Below are 16,748 nucleotides of genomic sequence, written 5' to 3' on the forward strand. Positions count from 1 at the left end.
TCTCTCTCTCTCCCTCTCTCTCTCTCTGTCTTTCTCCGTCTTTCTCTCTCCATCTCTCTCTGTATCTCTCTCTGTCTCTCTCTCTCTCTCTATCTCTCCATCTCTCTTTCTGTATCTCTCTCTCTCTCTCTCTCTCTGTATCTCTCTATCTCTCTTTCTGTATCTCTCTGTCTCTCCATCTCTCTTTCTGTATCTCTCTCTCTTTCTCTCTGTATCTCTCTGTCTCTCTCTCTCTCTCTCTCTGTATCTCTCTTTCTGTATCTCTCTCTCTTTCTCTCTGTATCTCTCTCTCTCTTTCTCTCTGTATCTCTCTCTCCATCTCTCTCTCTCTGTCTCTCTGTATCTCTCTGTCTCTCTCTCTCTCCGTCTCTCTCTCTCTCTCTCTCTCTCTCCGTATCTCTCTCTGTCTCTCCATCTCTCTTTCTGTATCTCTCTCTCTTTCTCTCTGTATCTCTCTGTCTCTCTCTTTGTCTCTCTCTCCATCTCTCTGTATTGCTCTCTCTCTGTATCTCTCTCTCTCTCTCCCTCTCTCTCTCTCTGTCTTTCTCCGTCTTTCTCTCTCCATCTCTCTCTGTATCTCTATCTCTCCATCTCTCTTTCTGTATCTCTCTCTCTCTCTCTGTATCTCTCTATCTCTCTTTCTGTATCTCTCTATCTGTCTCTCCATCTGTCTTTCTGTATCTCTCTCTCTTTCTCTCTGTATCTGTCTCTCTCTCTCTCTCTCTCTCTCTCTCTCTCTGTATCTCTCTCTCCATCTCTCTCTCTCTCCATCTCTCTTTCTGCATCTCTCTCTCTTTCTCTCTGTATCTCTCTGTCTCTCTCTCTCTCTCTCTCTCTCTCTCTCTCTCTCTGTATCTCTCTCTCCATCTCTCTCTCTCTCTGTCTCTCCATCTCTCTTTCTGTATCTCTCTCTCTTTCTCTCTGTATCTCTCTGTCTCTCTCTTTGTCTCTCTCTCCATCTCTCTGTATTGCTCTCTCTCTGTATCTCTCTCTCTCTCTCTCTCTCCCTCTCTCTCTGTCTTTCTCCGTCTTTCTCTCTCCATCTCTCTCTGTATCTCTCTCTATCTCTCCATCTCTCTTTCTGTATCTCTCTCTCTCTGTATCTCTCTATCTCTCTTTCTGTATCTCTCTCTCTGTATCTCTCTATCTCTCTTTCTGTATCTCTCTCTCTGTCTCTCCATCTCTCTTTCTGTATCTCTCTCTCTTTCTCTCTGTATCTCTCTGTCTCTCTCTCTCTCTCTCTCTCTCTGTATCTCTCTCTCCATCTCTCTCTCTCTCTCTCTCTCTCTCCATCTCTCTTTCTGTATCTCTCTCTCTTTCTCTCTGTATCTCTCTGTCTCTCTCTCTCTCTGTATCTCTCTCTCCATCTCTCTCTCTCTCTGTCTCTCCATCTCTCTTTCTGTATCTCTCTCTCTCCGTCTCTCTCTCTCTCTCTCTCTCTCTCTGTCTCTCCATCTCTTTCTGTATCTCTCTCTCTTTCTCTCTGTATCTCTCTCTCTCTCTCTCTCTCTCTCTCTCTCTCTCTGTATCTCTCTCTCATCTCTCTCTCTCTCTCTCACCATCTCTCTTTCTGTATCTCTCTCTGTATCTCTCTGTCTCTCTCTGTATCTCTCTCTCTCTCTCTGTATCTCTCTCTCTCTCTCTCTCTCTCTCTCTCTCTCTCTCTCTCTCTCTCTCTCTCTCTCTCCATCTCTCTGTCTGTATCCCCCCACCAGGCAGTACAGTGGCGTAAGGCCCTGGATGTTATTCTCCAGTGGTGTTTCAGTCATAACTTCAGTGTTCGTCTGTACGCCCTGCTGGCCCTGAAGAGGGTGTGGGGTCTGGAGGGGGCGAGGGCCGAGGCCGAGGAGGGGGCGGATGGGCTCGGGGGGCTGGCCACCGTCGTTAAGGCCTGTCTGCACCAGGCTGAGGCCATGCAGAGTACTGGGTGAGTGAGTTACATATGAACTAGGATTATTATGTTGCCAAGGTTGCCGCAGGAATCCCATTCTAAAATTCATACAGTCACTGTACATCTGTACACTATTCATAACATGTATACACGCATGACTGTAAGTCTCTTTGGATAAAAGTGACTGCTAAATGGCATATATTACTAGAAGTTGCTTTTAAAAAATGTAACCAGGCAAGTCGGTTAAGAACAAATTCTTATTTTCAATGACAGCCTGGGAACAGTGGGTTAACTGCCTTGTTCAGGGGCAGAACCACAGATTTTTACCTTGTCAGCTCATTGATTCGATCTAGCAACCTTTTGGTTACTTGTCCAACGCTCTAACCACTAGGCTACCTGTTGTTATTAGTGATGGAGGAACCACACTTGGTTATCTTAGCTCCATTGGAAACTGTGGATATTGTTATTGGGCTCCCGAGTGGTACAGTGGTCTAAGACACTGTATCTCAGTGCAAGAGGCGTCACTGCAGTACCTGGTTCGAAACCAGGCTGCATCACATCCGGTTGTGATTGGGAGTCCCATAGGGCGGTGCACAATTGGCCCAGCATCGTCTGGGTTTGGCCAGGGTAGGCTGCCATTGTAAATAAGAATTTGTTCTTATCTAACTTGCCTAGTTAAATAAATACATTATTGGACTCATATAACCACTGTATATCTCTGTACAGAAATGCCAGTAAGAACTGGACCAGGATTCAGGACCACTTCTTCTTTGGTGTCTTTCATCCTGTTCGAGACTATAGTGTGGAAGTAAGACACTGTATTGTTGATTGATTGTGTGAATTTCAAGTATCAAATGTTTTTGTATGTGAATCTTTTAAAATCTCTTGATTCATTGTAATTTGACCTAATTGCGTTGGGTCTCTAAAAACACAAATGTACTGAGTGTTGATTGAGGAGAGACGACGTGTGTAAACTGTCCCTTTTCCTCCCGTCTCTCCCTGCCAGACCATATTCTACACATTCCCCAGCCTATCAGAGGTGTTTGAGGACGAGTGGATTCCGCCCTGGAAGTTTGAGAAGTTGGTGGACTTCTCCCAGAGTGCATCTCTCCCATTGAGGAACCCTGTCCCTGACCTGAGCCAGATTCAGCCTGGAGACTGGATCCAGCAGGATAAAGGTGCATTCCCCTGAGGGGATAAAGGAAGTTGTATTGAACTGAAAAGGGTATCACCACTAGATGGCAGCAGAGACTGTACCCAACAGACAGCTACTCTGGTTAAAGTGGAGATCACAGCTATTCAACTATTGGTCTGAAGTACTGCTGGTTCTCCTTTCTACCTGGTAGTTAAATGATCAATTAATTAAATCGATTGGCCAGGTCCCTGACTTTATAAGTGTTCTGGCCCTCCAGGACTTCAGTTTAAAAGCCATGTTGAAGATGCCTCAGTGTTGTTGTTTGTTAGGGGATCAGGATGGTGAGGAGCGCTGGGCCGAGGTCCAGAAGAAGATGACCCCCTGGAGGTTGGGGATCCAGGAACAGGAGCCAGAGCTGGGTCTAATGCCCCAGCAGAGAGCAGCACGCCTGGGAAAGCTGCACAGTGCCCTCCTGGTGGTTGCCTCGCTCATAGACAAGCCCACCAACCTGGGAGGTTAGTTATTTATTTTCTATTTACCGGTAACCTCTATTTATACAGGTAAGTCAATGCTGAACAACTTGGTACAGGATGAATGTTTTAACCTTCATCTGCTGATCTCTCTGGGTTCCATGTGTAACAGAGGTGGAATGATGAACCATGTTCACATGATGAGTAACCGAGACCTGAAGACTTGTGTTAGCTCCCCAGGCTTGAGCTCAAGGAGCTAACACAGTCATGTAGTGTTCAGGAGACCCCGGTTGGAATCCAGTCGGTCACATATGAACCCACAGCCATTTCTATCTGTATTGTATTGTATTGTATTATTTTCCATTAGCTACCCAATATACTTGGTGTTGCTAAGCGTTGCCATGCAAACAGACAGCAGCAGGCAGCACTGCATAAACTAATCAGTCCTAATCAGAGTTTGTCTAAGGAGCACTAGCACTGCCTCATAACAGACTCATGTTCCCCACTGGGCTGCCGTATCGCTGGGCTGCCGTATCGCTGGGCTGCCGTATCGCTGGGCTGCCGTATCGCTGGGCTGCCGTATCGCTGGGCTGCCGTATCGCTGGGCTGCCGTAACGCTGGGCTGCCGTATCGCTGGGCTGCCGTATCGCTGGGCTGCCGTATCGCTGGGCTGCCGTATCGCTGGGCTGCCGTATCGCTGGGCTGCCGTATCGCTGGGCTGCCGTATCGCTGGGCTGCCGTATCGCTGGGCTGCCGTATCGCTGGGCTGCCGTATCGCTGGGCTGCCTGCTGTCTGTTTATGTAAGCCTTATGTTGATTTAAATGAGTTTATACAGGAGAAGACCTATTTTATCAACCAATATTCACATCTTTTCATTTAACTAGGCAAGTCAGTTAAGAACAAATTCTTATTTTCAATGATGGCCTAGCTACTACCATTAGGCTATTAAATGATGCTAGCAAACTGGCTAGCTACAGTGGCGAGTTAAGATTTTTTAAAACTCAATAGTCAATAGTTACATTACTCCCACTCGCCAGAAAAAGTATCATCGTCATCGATGAACCACCAAAGGCAGTCCCCATTTCTGTTTGAAAATTGAGAACTTTCGTGGCCAAAGTTGACGTTTAACGTGAGAACCATTTTAGGACCATACAAACACTGTTTTATGTTCTAGGTTTCTAACCGTGTGTCAGAGCTAGAATAGCACCTCTGCAGGATTAACAATTCAACTCGCCCCTGCCTACCCAATGGCAGGTCAATTATTCCTCCTCATGAATCCCTACAGATCTGATAGATGCCGCTCTGCTTTACCACTGAGCTAGTATACAGCTAGGCACTGTCCCTCAGCAGTAAAGGCCTTAGAGTAAAGTGGGCTATCCTAGAAGACGAGTGCCTATGCTCCCTCACTCCTAATTTCTAAACCCCCGGCGCCTTCTCAGGATCGTCCAGGCCAGAGCCTCCACTTCAGCACACTGAGTGGGACGCACTCCTCTGGGTTGGTTTAGCCCAGACACCCATTTTACGACTCCTATCAATGCACTTCGTACCTATAGTTCGGGTCTCGGGTTCCCAATGGACTAGTTAGCCAAGACAATTTGCTAGAGATCCTCGATTAATCAAGTCAATTTCAGAAACCTAGAGTAAAACGACATGCACTTGTATGACTCTTTGATAACACAGGGTTTTAGAACAATAAAGCAAGTTTATTAAAAATTCTAAAAAAATACATAAAAAAATCCCCAATCAATCAATCACAAATAAATATCACAAATCGATATGTGAAAATGCATCCTGGATTAGATTCATAGATGCCCCCAGCGCCCTTAACTAACCCATTATTAGGGTGCCAGTAATATATTGTTTGTCCTTTTACAATTTTATGAGAAGCACAGTATTTAATAACAAGAAAAAACATTTCTTACAATTTATAAACCGTTTTTTGTCTTCCCCCTCGGGATGATCAGTCCTTCAGTCGGTGTTTAACAACTCTAACTACTTTAACACTCCTATCAATGAGGTAACCTTCAGTGTACCCCCTAGAATTTTACTTAAACACTAAGAATAAATATCGATGCATTTTAAGCAAAATCTTCCTCCAGCTGAACAGGTTCTTCTAGCAAGCTCAAAGAGAGTCGTACCTCTCCCAAAAATCCTGCCTCTTTCACTCCTCGTATTCTGCTAGCTCATGGTGGTTAAAGATCTGCTCCGATGACGCACGCATTCAGTGGTTAACACCTACTGTAATGCGGCCATTTCTCAGAAGGGGAATTTTCTCTTGCCTAGACAGGACGCCCACCTCCACCGCACGCGTACCTCTTCCTGCCTCCTCCTGGCTGTTCTGACCTGGGGAGCTAGTCCAGCTAGCATCCTTAGGATACTACATTATCATTCACTTTTAAAACATTCCTTTCCAGACATGAACCTTTCTCATTCCACTCAATTCTAATCTTACTCCAACCTATTTTATTACTCCCATTACATCTTAAACGTCCAACATTTTAAACATTTCATCATTTAAACATAACATTTCATCATTACACCATGTCAATATCAACCTCCTCCAAGACTCTTAAACATGTTCCAGATATACTGTACCTTAAAAACAACCATCATTATAACATTCTTAACCATTTTACTGCATTTCTTTAATCACCCTTTAATATCTTCCACTGTATATTTCCCAATGTTTTCAACCTTTTAACATATTTACCCTTTAATTATTATTTTATAGAATTCCAGTCCCAATTCATTTCAAATGTGTCTTATTTTCTTTAATCAATGTCAATTCTCTCTCAACGTTCATTCTTCTTTGTGCTCCATGTGTGAGTGAAAGTCACTAAAATGTCACAGAGAACTGGGCCTTGGACTGCTATTCTTGACACCTGAAAAGTCTCTTCTTTCATAGTTCTCCTCACTCCTCCTCTTGCCTCTGTCCTGCTGGACTGAAGGAGAACATGCTCAATAAAGTGTCTAGGCATAATGGTCTCGTAGAGGTGCGTTAGAGATTGAGCGATTAAGGTATTATTGAGCCAAGTCTTTGACTAGAAAGGGTTCCTTTTCTTTGAGTGCAGTAAAGAATGCAGCTTTGACGTGTGGTCCACCTGAATTCAGTGCCTCGTATATCACTCTCATCTTGGCCTGGCGGGTCGGTGCAGCGCTGATATTTGCATTGATCTCTTCACCGATCATGCCCTTCGTGAAGAGAATATCTGCTATGGCAAACACATTATTGACTCTTTGAATGATCTGTGGTCTGAATTCATCAACAAACTCAATGTCTCTTGTGGATGAATCATCTCTGTATTCCTCTGTTCGTATTTCAGCTTTCCATGCAGATTCTCCCTTCTCACTTATCAACTCCATCTCAAAGTCCTTCGCAGGGTCCTTTATGTACACTTCAAAGTAGTTTGGCCTGGTGCTTCTTAGCTTGATCTTTTCTGGCGTAATCGAGGCTGGACACGAGGTCTTGAGGGTGAAGCGACTCCCCTTGCGAAGGGACGTCTCCGGCCTTGGCTTTGGAAGTCTTAAGAACCCATAGGACATCTCCTGGGCCTCCACCTCCCGTGCTAGAGAAGGATCCCATCGGATCAGATATGTGTGTAAGGTGAGGAGTGCTCTGGTGGACCTAAATATCAGAAGGTCACAGTGCACTCTCCAATGCAACCCACGTCTCAGTACCAAACCCCTGCCAGAGAAGGAGGGACGAAGCAGTTTGGCGTGGAACCCCGTCACCTCATCCACTTCTTCCACAAGCACTCTGTTGTCTTTCACATGTAGAACCTTCATGTCTTCTCTCAAGGAGGATTGTGGGTAGTCTGGATCTATACAGACAAAGTGTGGCAGACTAATTTCCTCTAGTTTGCCAGAAATCATTGTGATGTCCAGTAATGGACCTCCTTCTTCAAACCGCATGTTGTTCAGAGTGGCCCTGTGAGGCTCCCAGGAGCTGAACTGGTATCGCAGACTGACTTTGCTCTCACATACCCACCGCAGCCCTGATAAGATGCACTCGTAATGCCCTGCTGCAGAAGAGTCGAGTGTGTAGACGGTGGTCTCATCCTCTGTGGACACGGAGGGTTCAACCTGAATCCAGGACATTGAGCTCTTTATATGGTTGCAATTCAAACATTCATTTGGACAATGGGTTTTAAGGCCAAACTCTTTTTGGAGACACATATTTGACTCTGAATAGTTGACTCCAATCTCTTTGGCCAGTTTAGTGATGATTGTTCCTACTGAATCCAGTGCCTTTTTGTACAACTGTCTTATTGTTCCAGTGATGAAACTACTACCATCCTTTTCACCAGGACGAAGTTTGTCCATGATTTTTGTATGTATGACTTCAAGCCTATCTATCATTAAGTTCTGTTGTTTTAAATCGCGTTCGATATTATCACCGAGAGACAGAAGAAGTGAAACTAAAGTCTTCAATTCCTGTTTACTAGGTTCTGCCCTTTCAATTACGTTTGAGAGCTCATCAAGTTGTGACAACTGGGGTAGCAGAGGATTTGACTGTTCAGGACTGTTAGTTTCACAGTTCTCAACATCTTGATCTTTTGATGTGGCCATTTTCTCTCCAAAAGGGGCACCCGCAGTGGCTACATCCACTTTTGGACTTATAAAGCAGTAATGTTCTTGCTAAGCCATTGATTCTAGAAGAATATAGTTGAAAAATAACTAATGAGCTTAGTTCAACTGTCGTACCCCATCAGAACCCAGAATATAAGCTTGCTTTATGGCAACATTTGTTAACATCGTAATTGTAAACAAACACGGTATAGCCTCAAAACGTGAAAAAAATAATATCCTCTGGTATGTGTTGTCAGGTATAATCCATTTACTACAGGAAATGTCTAGCCAGTTTCCATTTTTATTGTCCAAACGTCACGTTGTGAATTTGCGTTCCTCTCCCAGTCTCAGTTAGTTCCACTCCTAACAGACAATTAATTAATGTCCAAATCAACAAAAGAAAGACATGAGAGAACTGCTGTGAAGTAGCCTTTCCCGCTGTAAGAGTTACTTTCAGTCTTAAAATGGGTGTGATCTGTGGACTGTGATTGGCTTTAATGCAGTCACATGGTCTTTGAGTAAAGGTGGATATTTTTAAGGTGGATTTTCAACAATATTATATTTTATACAGGGTGGCTATCACAATGTTAGATTTAAATGTGAATTCCTAAGGCTGCAACTTGTGCATCCCACAGAATCAAAAAGCTGACGAGTATCTGGTTAAATAATCACATCCTTATTACACACGTCATTAAACCACACTGCAAAATATGACTTTTACAGTATTTTATGTGCTGATCTGGGCTATTTTGCATAAAGAAAATATTGCTCTATACCTGTAGCATTCAGAATAATTGAAACATTTAAATAATGATTGTGTAAATCATTGTGTTTTTGTTTGATTTATATTTCTGTGTGTGTGTGCATGTTTGTCTGTCTGCCGGGCTGTGTAGTAGTTTAAAGGCTTGATGCAGCCATTTTTATATCAGTCAAATCATTTCTGGGGAACAATTAAGTACCTTATAAAATAGTTTTCCATTAAAATTGACAAAAATAGCTTTTTAGCAACAAAACAATCTCAAGCAATAATTGTTATAGGACTGGGAGTGGGGAGGGGGAAACTAATAACTAGCTGTTATTGGCAGAGAGGTTTGTTATTGGTCTATTAACTAATTAAACTTAATCTCGACCAATGCAAAACCTGCTGATTAGAAAGTCCTTTTGTAGATTGTATTTTCAAACAGCAAACGTTTTCACACTTTTACAGTGTTAGTTTTATCAGGTGACACAAAACACAGGAAAAACAGAATTTTGACTGCACTGGGCCTTCTTAATAAAATATATATTTTTTGCATGCTCTGTCTGAAGAAAATATCACCTTAGACCTGTAGCATACAAATATCTGAAACATGTAAATAGTGGTTGTGTAATTGTTTGTTAATGTGTACATACATGTGTGTGTAGGACATGTGAGCTCTTAGGGGCCAGTGGCCTGTAGATATAACATATTGACCATTAAACACTGAACTAAAATATAAACGCAACATGCAACAATTTAGTCAATCGAAATAAATGAATTAGGCCCTATTCTATGTATTTCACATGGCTGGGAATATAGATATGCATCTGTTGGTCACAAATACCCTAAAAGAAAACTCCAAAAAACGGCTTCGATCACGAACTGCAATCAGATCAAGACCAGGATGAGGATGACGAGCACGCAGATGAGCTTCCCTGAGGCGGTTTCTGACAGTTTGTGCAGCAATTATTTGGTTGTGTAAACCCACAGTTTCATCAGCTGTCCGGGTGGCTGGTCTCAGACGATCCCGCAGATGAAGAAGCCGGATATAGGAGGTCCTGGTTTGACTTGGTTACACGTAGTCTGCGGTTGTGAGGCCAGTTGGATGTACTGCCAAATTCTCCAAAATTATGTTGGAGGTGGCTTATGGTAGGGAAATGCACATTAAATTATCTGGACATTCCTGCAGTCAGTATACCAATTGCGCGCTCTCTCAAAACTTGAGACATCTGTGGCATTGTGTGACAAAACTGCACATTTTTAGAGTGGCCTTTTATTGTCCCCAGCACAAGGTGCACTTGTGTAATGATCATGCTGTTTAACCAGCTTCTTGATTTGCCACACCTGTCAGTTGGATGGATTATATTGGTAAAGGAGAAATGCTCACTAACAGGTATGTAAACATATTTGTGCTCAAAATTTGAGACAAATAAGTTATTTGTGCGTTTGGAAAATGTCTGGCATCTTATTTCAGCTCGTGAAACATGGGACCAACACTTTACATGTTGCATTTATTATTTTGTTCAGTGTAATATGTGTTGGACAGTCTTTGACAAGTCAGTGATAAACACTTTCGCGCTCTCTCTCTGTCTCACTCTCTCCTCTCTCTTGCGCTCTCTCTTTGTCTCTCTCGATCTGTGTGTGTGTGTGTGTGTGTGTGTGTGTGTGTGTGTGTGTGTGTGTGTGTGTGTGTGTGTGTGTGTGTGTGTGAAGGTCTGTGTAGGACGTGTGAGATCTTTGGGGCCAGTGCTCTGGTGTTGGACAGTCTTCGCCACGTCAGTGATAAACACTTCCAGGCCCTGAGTGTCTCCTCTGAGCTATGGCTCCCCCTACTGGAGGTAGGTAACAACACTTTAGTAGCCTAAACCATAGGTGTCAAGCTCATTCCACAGAGGGTTGAGTGTCTGCAGGTTTTCGCTCCTCCCTTGTACTTGATTGATGAATTAAGGTCACTAATTAGTAAGGAACTCCCCTCCCCTGTTTGTCTAGGTTTTACTTGACAGGAAAAACTAAAACCAGCTGACACTTGTCCCTCCATGGAATGATTTGGACACCATTGACCTAAAGTCTCCAGTGCTGTAGTGGAGGGTAAATGCACCTTTTTCAGTGCAGATGTAGAGGAAGGAGGACAGCTGAACACTCTAGGATATTGAGATGTTCACCAAGTTCATTCACTCTACTGTGTTCAGCTGACTTTTTAGCCATTTAAAAAAGTGTTATGTTAACATCATATATTTGTGTCTCTACCAGGTGAAGCCCGTAGAACTAGCTGACTTCTTGCAGCTGAAGAAGAGGGAGGGCTACTGCATTGTGGGAGTGGAGCAGACAGCCAATAGTCAGAGTCTAAAGGACTACAAGTTCCCTGAGAAGACTCTGTTACTGCTGGGGTAAAACCACTCTCCTGTAGGACAGCAGAGCACATTGTCATGTCCAGTTGTATATAACTTTGTGTCATATTGGAAGTATTTTCTGCTTCAACAAAAGCCATGACATGACATGCAATTATTCACTAACAGACAAAACCACACAAATGAATAATCAATGCATGACATAATTATTGCACATCAATTCATTGACTTGACTGTATAAACACACATGTACATACACAGCCATGGCCGGGACTGTCTCACGGGTCAGGGAGGAAGCTGACAAAGCTCTTTAATGGAATCTCAGTTATGGAGTGAGTGTTCCCCTGGGTCCCGATCAGGCAGACGCACAGCTCTGCTTCCTGCTGCCGTGAGGAGACATGCCCAGGCATGCTGGTCTCTAATGGGTGCTCTGTGGAGGGAAGAACAGGGAACACACGCTCCAGCCATGCATCACATGCACAAATGTATGTATGTATGTATGTATATACAGTGGGGAGAACAAGTATTTGATACACTGCTGATTTTGCAGGTTTTCCTATTTACAAAGCATGTAGAGGTCTGTAATTTTTATCATATGTACACTTCAACTGTGAGAGACCAATTCTAAAACAATAAGTATTTGATCACCTACCAAACAGTAAGAATTCCGACTCTCACAGACCTGTTTTTCTTTAAGAAGCCCTCCTGTTCTCCACTCATTACCTGTATTAACTGCACCTGTTTGAACTCGTTACCTGTATAAAAGACACCTGTCCACACACTCAATCAAACAGACTCCAACCTCTCCACAATGGCCAATACCAGAGAGCTGTGTAAGGACATCAGGGATAAAATTGTAGACCTGCACAAGGCTGGGATGGGCTACAGGACAATAGGCAAGCAGCTTGGTGAGAAGGCAACAACTGTTGGCGCAATTATTAGAAAATGGAAGAAGTTCAAGATGATGGTCAATCACCCTCAGTCTGGGGCTCCATGTAAGATCTCACCTCGTGGGGCATCAATGATCATGAGGAAGGTGAGGGATCAGCCCAGAACTACACGGCAGGACCTGGTCAATGACCTGAAGAGAGCTGGGACCACAGTCTCAAAGAAAACCATTAGTAACACACTACGCCGCCATGGATTAAAATCCTGCAGCGCACGCAAGGTCCCCCTGCTCAAGCCAGCGCATGTCCAGGCCTGTCTGAAGTTTGCCAATGATCATCTGGATGATCCAGAGGAGGAATGGGAGAAGGTCATGTAGTCTGATGAGACAAAAATAGAGGTTTTTGGTCTAAACTCCATTCACTGTGTTTGGAGGAAGAAGAAGGATGAGTACAACCCCAAGAACACCATCCCAACCGTGAAGCATGGAGGTGGAAACATCATTCTTTGGGGATGCTTTTCTGCAAAGGGGACACGGCGACTGCACCGTATTGAGGGGAGGATGGATGGGGCCATATATCGTGAGATCTTGGCCAACAACCTCCTTCCCTCAGTAAGAGCATTGAAGATGGGTCTTGGCTGGGTCTTCCAGCATTACAACAACCCGAAACACACAGCCAGGGCAACTAAGGAGTGTCTCCGTAAGAAGCATCTCAAGGTCCTGGAGTGGCCTAGCCAGTTGCCAGACCTGACCCCAAATAGAAAATCTTTGGAGGGAGCTGAAAGTCCGTATTGCCCAGCGACAGCCCCGAAACCTGAAGGATCTGGAGAAGGTCTGTATGGAATCCCTGCTGCAGTGTGGGCAAACCTGATCAAGAACTTAAGGAAATGTATGATCTCTGTAATTGCAAACAAAGGATTCTGGACCAAATATTAAGTTCTGCTTTTCTGATGTATCAAATACTTATGTCATGCAATAAAATGCTAATTAATTACTTAAAAATCATACAATGTGATTTTCTGGGTTTTTGTTTTAGATTCCGTCTCACAGTTGAAGTGTACCTATGATAAAAATTACAGACCTCTACATGCTTTGTAAGTAGGAAAACCTGCAAAATCGGCAGTGTATTAAATACTTGTTCTCCCCACTATATATATATACTGCTCGAAAAAATAAAGGGAACACTTAAACAACACAATGTAACTCCAAGTCAATCACACTTCTGTGAAATCAAACTGTCCACTTAGGAAGCAACACTGATTGACAATACATTTCATATGCTGTTTTGCAAATGGAATAGACAACAGGTGGAAATTATAGGCAATTAGCAAGACACCCCCAATAAAGGAGTGGTTCTGCAGGTGGGGACCACAGACCACTTCTCAGTTCCTATGCTTCCTGGCTGATGTTTTGGTCACTTTTGAATGCTGGCGGTGCTTTCACTCTAGTGGTAGCATGAGACGGGGTCTACAACCCATTCAAGTGGCTCAGGTAGTGCAGCTCATCCAGGATGGCACATCAATGCGAGCTGTGGCAAGAAGGTTTGCTGTGTCTGTAAGCGTAGTGTCCAGAGCATGGAGGCGCTACCAGGAGACAGGCCAGTACATCAGGAGACGTGGAGGAGGCCAGGAGGCTAGGAGGGCAACAACACAGCAGCAGGACCGCCACCTCCGCCTTTGTGCAAAATGACCTCCAGCAGGCCACAAATGTGCATGTGTCTTGCCAAACGGTCAGAAACAGACTCCACGAGGGTGGTATGAGGGCCCGACGTCCACAGGTGGGGGTTGTGCTTACAGCCCAACACCGTGCAGGATGTTTTTCATTTGCCAGAGAACACCAAGATTGGCAAATTCGCCACTGGCGCCCTGTGCTCTTCACAGATGAAAGCAGGTTCACACTGAGCACATGTGACAGACGTGACAGTCTGGAGTGTCGTGGAGAACGTTCTGCTGCCTGCAACATCCTCCAGCATGACTGGTTTGGCGGTGGGTCAGTCATGGTGTGTATATATATATGTATATATATATATAAACATATATAAACATATATATATATATATATATATATATAAACACACACACATTCTGAGGTCTAGGCTGATTTCTTTTGATTTTCCCTCTTTTCAAGCAAAGAGGCACTGAGTTTGAAGGTAGGCCTTAAAATACATCCACAGGTACACCTCCAATTGACTGAAATGATGTCAATTAGCCTATCAGAAGCTTTTTCTAGAATTTACCAAGCTGTTTAAAGGCACAGTCAACTTAGTGTATGTAAACTTCTGACCCACTGGAATTGTGATACGGTGAATTATAAGTGAAATCATCTGTTTTGTAAATAATTGTTGGAAAAGAAAATCTACTTGTGCACAAAGTAGATAAGTGTATGTAAACTTCCGACTTCAAGTGTGTGTGTGTGTGTGTGTTATATATAGATCACACACACACACACAAGCTACAGAATGATGTTTGATCAATAGACACACCACGGTCAGTAATACACGTTTTTTCTCTACTGTGTGTACCGTCTCCAAACGGCGTCTGTTATTGGTTTGTTATTGGAGGTTGATCATTCCTGGGTGGGATGGTTGAGCTCAGTCAAACATACAGGGTTTGTTTAAGCTGAGAGGGCCGATGAGAGCTGCTATTTGTAATGAACCCAACAAGGCAAAGTGTATCTCGCACTCAGTCAACACACACACACACACACACACACAGCCATTAGTCAGGGAACACTCCACCTGTGGTCTGCTCTGTTCCAGCACAGCATGGTGTTTGTCTAATGTAACCCATTACAACCATATCTGTACCTGTCTCTGTCATATTGTTCACAGCAGGCCAGGGTGAATGTTCTGTAGATCAGTGACTAAGGCTGGGATTCAACCCCATCGCCCCTTTTCGGCTATGCACCTATTAAAGGCATTGCTCCCGCATTTGCGGAGACCACATTCTCAGCTCAATTGGAAATTACCTTTAAATTTCAGTCGCGTGGATCTATATATATCTGGATCTAACATGGATCTAAGTGAACTTTGACCGTACGCTATAGAAATAGAATGACATTGACTTGAATGGGAATGTCCAGTGTTCCAGTCCTTTAAATTTCTATGGACCAACATCCTATCACTGTGTTCCATGTTTCACCTGTCTAGTTATTCTCCTTTTATTCATACTTTCTCTCTCCCCTCCCTCCTCCCTACTTTAGTAATGAGCGTGAGGGTATCCCAGCTAACCTGCTCCAGCTGCTGGATGTGTGTGTGGAGATCCCTCAGCAAGGTGTCATCCGTTCCCTCAACGTACACGTGAGCGCCGCCCTGCTGGTGTGGGAGTACACCCGCCAGTACCTGCCCTCTACTGGAGTGAAGTCAGACTGAAATAGGGAGGGATGACCTGGATGATAAGAAACAAACATTTTCACTCTGTTGTAAAACGTTTTTTAAAAATGTTTTCCATTGCATGCACTAATGAACATGGCCCTAGTGTGGCGGTAAACCCACCAGTACCTACCCCCTACTGCCCCCGCTGCAGAGTAGGGTTAAGTTGCCCCTTTACATTGTAGTCATTAAGCAGATGCTCTTATCCAGAGAGACTTATAGTAGTGAGTACATACATGTCAGAAGGGGAAACTGATCCTATATCTGAACCTACAGACAACTTCACCCCAGACCTATTGAATCTGCTGTGGTGACTGACCCCTCTCTGTAATGCCCCAACCCTGCTGGAGTGGGGCTACACCCACCATTACACTCCCCCCATACTGGCCCTGCTGCTGGGGTGACCTCTGAACCTGGAGCCTCTTTGTGATAACTGTGGTGTGAAGTTGCCCCAAGGCACAGATCTAAGATCAGCTTGAATGCCCTCCCCAAGTCCTAACCTTAACCATTGGAGGGGAAAACGTGCCACTGACCCAACAGAAACCCAGTGTCAACCTCACCCTACTTCAGCCCTCTGAGATCTGGTCATGAAGGAAAGGAGACAAGGAGTCTAGGAGACTAGGAGAGGAATCAACCTCAATACTATTGATATGCTGTTCAAACCAGAGAGTTTCTTGTTATTGTCAAAGTCCCACCTCAGGCAGGTGTCAGTTATCAAAGGAGAAACCATTACTTACCTCTTCCATATTTTTTTAATTAATTTGATCTTTTTTTTTACCCATTTTAAAATGCAGCCTTAACCCTCCAATGGGCCATAGATCTAGAGAATGGATGTTTGTCTTACAAGTGGTGACTTGTTATTAGACCTAGAACCCATCTCAGAACCCATCGCAGATCCATTGGAGGGTATTCCGCTTTAGCCGTGGCTAGATATTACATTAGAATATTCCAATGCGTTTTGTCGTTTGGACAGGGTCATGTTTCCAAGTGCTTTCCCAGTAAAGCAGCAGACACTTGATTTTCCCCGAGTCTCTGTTTTTTTTCTGTGGTACTAAATATTCAACAATGCTTTTTTTGGAGTGGAGAAATTGTTGTTAAGTAATGCATCTTTTTAAACAAATAAAATAATTATTTCGTAAGAACTCAGTTTTTCTTATCACACAAATTTAGTTGATTTATGTTTTTCTTTACGAACCATGTTATTTCTCACGGAGCCGTTCATAGCGCAGAAAGAACATAAGCTCACAGTAGTTTATCGAAAGGTGCGGTGCGCCACGCCCAACTTTGACCAAGAATAACGTTGCGCAGGTGAACGAACAACTGAGCGGTGCGGCGGAGA

At 43.9% G+C, this 16,748-nt stretch overlaps 2 protein-coding genes across 3 annotated transcripts in view; one reads left to right on the forward strand and one right to left on the reverse strand.

The window, feature by feature from the left end:
- The window catches only part of LOC135529403 (probable methyltransferase TARBP1), a 48,444-nt gene extending 31,798 nt beyond the window's left edge, over positions 1–16,646 (forward strand). For both annotated transcript variants that reach the window (XM_064958168.1, XM_064958169.1), the window contains 7 exons: positions 1,716–1,927; positions 2,618–2,699; positions 2,898–3,069; positions 3,356–3,541; positions 10,519–10,643; positions 11,056–11,192; positions 15,241–16,646. In XM_064958168.1, the coding sequence (XP_064814240.1) occupies positions 1,716–1,927; positions 2,618–2,699; positions 2,898–3,069; positions 3,356–3,541; positions 10,519–10,643; positions 11,056–11,192; positions 15,241–15,409 (1,083 nt within the window). In that variant the 3' untranslated portion in view covers positions 15,410–16,646. The remainder of the gene's footprint in view (positions 1–1,715; positions 1,928–2,617; positions 2,700–2,897; positions 3,070–3,355; positions 3,542–10,518; positions 10,644–11,055; positions 11,193–15,240) is intronic.
- On the reverse strand, positions 5,180–8,586 carry LOC135529402 (NACHT, LRR and PYD domains-containing protein 1 homolog). The gene has a single exon (XM_064958167.1). It carries the CDS (start codon positions 8,064–8,066, stop codon positions 6,519–6,521), a length of 1,548 nt encoding a protein of 515 aa, XP_064814239.1. The 5' UTR covers positions 8,067–8,586; the 3' UTR covers positions 5,180–6,518.
- Positions 16,647–16,748: the final 102 nt, after the last annotated feature.

This window comes from Oncorhynchus masou, unplaced genomic scaffold, assembly GCF_036934945.1.
Source record: "Oncorhynchus masou masou isolate Uvic2021 unplaced genomic scaffold, UVic_Omas_1.1 unplaced_scaffold_1160, whole genome shotgun sequence".
Lineage (NCBI taxonomy): Eukaryota > Metazoa > Chordata > Actinopteri > Salmoniformes > Salmonidae > Oncorhynchus > Oncorhynchus masou.

What these genes read in the sequence shown, in the direction of transcription:
- LOC135529402 (XM_064958167.1), bottom strand. Translation starts at nt 8,066, where the DNA reads ATGGCCACATCAAAAGATCAAGATGTTGAGAACTGTGAAACTAACAGT.